The sequence below is a fragment of the Neopelma chrysocephalum genome, unplaced genomic scaffold, assembly GCF_003984885.1.
Source record: "Neopelma chrysocephalum unplaced genomic scaffold, ASM398488v2 Primary Assembly neopelma1_43, whole genome shotgun sequence".
NCBI lineage: Eukaryota > Metazoa > Chordata > Aves > Passeriformes > Pipridae > Neopelma > Neopelma chrysocephalum.
Window position 1 is genome coordinate 7969118 of NW_020897702.1, and position 5044 is coordinate 7974161.

Consider the following 5044-nt stretch of genomic DNA (forward strand, 5'->3'; position numbering starts at 1 on the left):
TTCTTATGTATTCACTCACAGAGGGAGAAGTGCATTGAAGCTGTTAGTGATCTACTCACTGGTGCTGTGTAGTATTTCTTGATTTCACAGGAAGGGTAATGCCACCAGAAAGAAATGAAAAATTAAACATGTACATCTTCATCTCCATTTGAAATAGTAGTATATCTAAAATTAATACATACTCACAGACACACCAGAATAGCAGAAATTTAAATAAACTTGCTTAACAAAACAAAGCAACTGAAGCTTTATTTCTCTATATAGAAAGATGCGTCCTTATGTGTAATCTTTTAAGCTAAGGAAAATGAAAAAGCCATGCAGCCTCAGCAAGAAATAAATGCTCGGGTGGTAATATATATACATAGAAAGTTTCTCCTTTAGTAGATGGCTAATGCCATTTAGGAGAGACTTAAACTTATGACTACTTTATAGTAGAATATTCTACTACATTTTTTTCAGTACAATAGCAAACCCATTGCTTGAACCACCATATTGTTCGCATCAGTTAAATAAGAGCAAATAACAAAACTTGAGCAGTTAAATGTGTATCTGGAAATAAGACTACTTATGCAAAGTAAATAAAACGAGAGTATATAAACAAACGAAAGTACTTTTCTTCAAGAAAAATTGACTTTCGACTTTCTGTAACTTCACATCTCATATGGCTTTTGAATGGAGGCATTAGTTAAGAATTTTCCCACCCATAGTCAAGTATTGCTTGTATTTAAATACAGTAATGCAAGGACAAACAAAAGTTAAAAATTTAGCGTACCATATTACTTCATGTAATACAGCACAGAACCCCTTTTTCTAAGGCTACAAAGGACAAATTTACATTAATATGAGGTACTGGCAATTATGATTGGAAAAGTAAAGATGAAAAAGGATCATATAGCATTGTCATCAGACTTTTTTTTCTTTTTCTTTTCTTCCTTTTTTTTTTGAGGGATTTTTGGTTTTAGTTTTCTTTTTTACAAAATACATGTCTTGATGACCCCATGCTTTAAGCTTATACTCATTTATTTGTATATATATTTTTTATTTGTAGGGGCAATTGAGAGAGAGTCACAAATAACGAAAGGACACTAGGGTTTTAATAAGGGCAACAAAAAATGTTTTCACCAGAATAGATTCACATTACAGTACACCAATATTGACAGCATTCTCTTTTGTCTGTTTTTGGTACATAAGATGGAATCTCTCTACATAACCTCATAAGGCTTCAGTAACTAAAAAGTAAAAAACCTATTAGTTTACAATTCATTTAAAAATTCTGAAAGACACAGCAAGTTCTAAACTTTAGTAGTGCTACCCATACACAACCATCCAGTTTAAGAAGCTATTAAAAGAGCCTCCTTTCATGAGAGCTTCCAACAGCAGAGTTGTGCAACATGGATGTCTTGTACTACAAGGGGAAAAAAAAAATACACATGGCACATTCTCATTCATATTTTGCAATGTAAAAAGTTACAAACATATCTAATCAAATAAATAATAAAAAAAGAAAATCTGAAATGTGTTTGTTATGTATCCTAAACCACTACACAGAATAATGGAAACTTTCACTCACAGACTATTTACATGGTAATACCCACATTAGGGTACACACTGCTACAAAACTCATAAAACAAAGGGTAAACTTGAAATGTTTTCCATAGTAAAGGTCTAGCAGCATGACTATATCTAATGCTGTTTGTTTTCTTGACAGTTTTTTGGAAGTTTGTTTTAATCTATGTCTTCATCCAGTTCATAATTGTCTTTATCATAAATATCTTTTACTAAAAGAACCCGTACGAGCATATTTTCCAAAGTGTTGCGGTCCAGTGAAGTGGCAGTGTACCAGATGGGACTCTCCGCAGAGACAGAGCACTCTGGTTGCAGATAGAACATGTCTGTCCTCTGATTCAGATTCTGTGGGCTACAAGGAGGTTAAAAAAAGGGGGTTAGAAAAACAGCCTCACAGGACAAAACAGTACACTAGCAATTCCAAAATCCTGATCAAACAAAACTCTAACTGCACCTAGGCAAGTTACAGTGTGGAGAAATGCAGTCTTGCTCATAGGAGGAGCCATGGCCAGGTCTGGCCCAAGCCCAGTCAATCTCACATCCTCAGAGCAGCCTCAGAGTCCCAGATGCCTGGGACTTTGCAAGCATACGAGAGACCACAGACTCTTCCAGCTTTCAAAAATCTGCAGATCCAGGACTTGTTAAACCGGGAAGTACTTTCTACAATTTGCAAAGAGGCCCAACACTGACATCAGTAATTGCTCGCACAATCACTGGCTGATAAGGCTATCTCTGAATGTAGAGCCTGGGGTTCTCTTGGAAAATCAAGGATGGTAGTTCTGAGATGCTCAGAACTACAACAACCTAAAATCCCCCCTCCTCCTATTTTACTTAAAAGGTTGTTTGTTATAAATCTTAATCACTTAATTCCTTACCTACTATACTATGGAGTTCGATCCAGATCAGAAACATCCTCTAAGCCACTAGAGAAGGCTCCTTTAAGGAAATTCTAGCATTTTGTCCATTTAGGCAAGTCTCAGAAATGAATTTTCAATTCTGTATGTGCAAGTGCTCACTCATGCTCCCTCCTTCACAAATGCTGTAGATCTCAGGAGTCAACTCCATTTCATGTTTCTTCAGTAAAATTAAGAATTTTTACCAGCTCACCTTCCCAAACCGGCTGATGAGATTTTAAGTATTGCTCTTCACCTGCTAGGGTAAATGTTGGCTTATTCTGCTCTCACATAAATCAAATTAAGAGTCAGATAAGAACCAAATATGAATGTTTAAAATATTCTAGTAATATCTGAACCTCCTTCCTACTTTCTTGAAAAGCCATTATTTTTATAGGAACAAGCAATCACAGAATCAATTAGGTTGGAAAACACCTCTGAGATCATTGAGTCCAAGCTATGACAGAACAGCACTGTGTCAACTTGACCATGGCACTAAGTACCACATCCAGTCTTTCCTTAAACACTTCCAGGGATGGTGACTCCACCACCCTCCTGGGCAGTCAATTCCAATGTTTAATCACTCTTTCTGTGAAGAAATTCCGGCTAATGTCCAGCTTTAACCTCCCCTGGCACAGCTTGAGACCATAATGAGACAATGATATGGTGTTCATAGCTGTGAATGAAAGCATCCTGAAATTTCAGCTGCAGCTGTTCACTGGTTGCCAAGTATATATCAATCAGCTGGCACTGCCTAAAATTTTACAATACTTTTTAAAGTGTTAAATATTTCATTAAAATTATTTCAACAAAAATGCAAGCTATATGTCATTAGAAGCAGAAACAGGAGAAGCAGTCTGCTCCTTTAGTTTGCAATGGTGACCAGTGTGTGCAAGACACCATGACTTGAAACCACATCATAAATGATGCTCCAAATGGCTTTAAGTGCATTCTTTTTGCCAAAGTTGAGATGTTTCTATAAGAAAAAAAGAATTATGTGTTCTCTCTCCCCTAGTGGCTGTGTAACTCAGTTAAAAAAATCCATCTTCAACTCTTTAACAACATATCCTCTCCAAACCATGACAGTAGACAGTGAAGGCAAAATCCTCCTGCAACAATCAGAATTAACTGAGTTTATGAAAGACAGGTGGTTGCATTAACAGACCACGAGCTACTCTTTACTTGTTTCTCTATATAAAACAACTTAATTGCACTTCCGCTGATGCTGTGTGTAAGCTCTTTCTTCACCTTTAAGACTAAGCCGCTGTTTTCTAATGCACGTTGGGTCTCATACTTCATTTCATTTGTGTTGTATATACAAGGTGACTTTATTTCTTTGGTATCACTTGCCTATATTTCCCTTAGAGTTACATAAAATCTACATTAAAATCAGTCACTTGAATGGCTGTTACAAATAATGCAACATATTTCCCAAGGAATCCCATTTTCAAGCTTCCAAAACAATTAGCTATTAACTTAATTCTTTTAGGAGTTGCCTAAGTTTTTTTTTAATGTAATAATTTCTGCTTCCTTCCCGCACAATTAATTGCGCAGATTGGAAGGAAACAAGCTATTTCTAAATGCTGGGTTACCATCCATAGAACTTTTCCTAGGATAAAATACTACAAACATGTTTTCACACTAGGTATCTCAAAAGTATCTACATTTCAGATTCCTGATAACTTACAATGCAGGAAACCCATTGTCTCAATCCAATTCTTACTGAACAGACAGGGACCTCACAAATGAAACCCTCAGTAGCAAAACCTACCAGATCTCTTGCTGGTAATTCCCTGCAGAGATATTTGGTGTTCACAGATAAGAAAACTGAATCATACTCCCATTTTCAGAAGGAGTCCTTGACAATTAACATTGAAGTACTCTGCTGCTCCCACACCTTCTGCCCATCTTGTCCAGACACAGAATGGGAGATTTCAATACTTTCATTTAGGTATTTTTCAGATGATCTCAATCCATTCCCTTTGCTTGAGTACATTTCATGTTGCATCAAAACAGTTCCCTTCCGCATCTGGTTTAGTCTAGACCCCTTCTGTATTACCCTGTATCATACTTACCTTTTAGACAGATAGCACTCAAACATTTTCACAGGGCATCTAGCTGGATCAGACGTGTTTTCAATTTGTTCAAATACTGGTACATCATCTTCATGTTTCCTTTTTCCAGTAGTAATTTTATCTTTAAGAAGAAAATCAACAACATCTAAGATATAACTTGAAGTTAGTTTACAATTTTCAGTAAACTTCCCAGTGCAGGCAGCCCACCACAACTATGCATATCTGCAAACTGGAAATGCCACCCACAGCCACAGCAAAGTCACAGCATTTTACAGGGAGACCAGTGGGCTCAAAGGGATCACTTAGTGCAGAGACCCTATTAGTCTCCATGGACCACACACTCCAATTAGAGATCTGGGAGCTGAGAGCTGCTAAACTTTATGCAAAGGTAAAGCTCCGGCTCAAGGCAAGATGCCCAGACATCCCTCAGAGGAGCAATACTAATTTTCAACTCTTATAGTACCTTCACTATCAGCTCTGCACAGGGAAGACACTTGATATCGAAGACAA

The 5044-nt window shown here is 37.0% G+C and overlaps 1 protein-coding gene across 14 annotated transcripts in view; it reads right to left on the reverse strand.

The window, feature by feature from the left end:
• Positions 1-223: 223 nt before the first annotated feature.
• ZMYM2 (zinc finger MYM-type containing 2) overlaps positions 224-5044 on the reverse strand; it is an 88037-nt gene continuing 83216 nt past the window's right edge. For all 14 annotated transcript variants that reach the window (XM_027677213.1, XM_027677221.1, XM_027677220.1 and 11 more), the window contains 2 exons: positions 4535-4658; positions 224-1918 (listed from right to left, as the gene is read on the reverse strand). In XM_027677213.1, coding sequence (XP_027533014.1) covers positions 1726-1918; positions 4535-4658 — 317 coding nt within the window. In that variant the 3' untranslated portion in view covers positions 224-1725. The remainder of the gene's footprint in view (positions 1919-4534; positions 4659-5044) is intronic.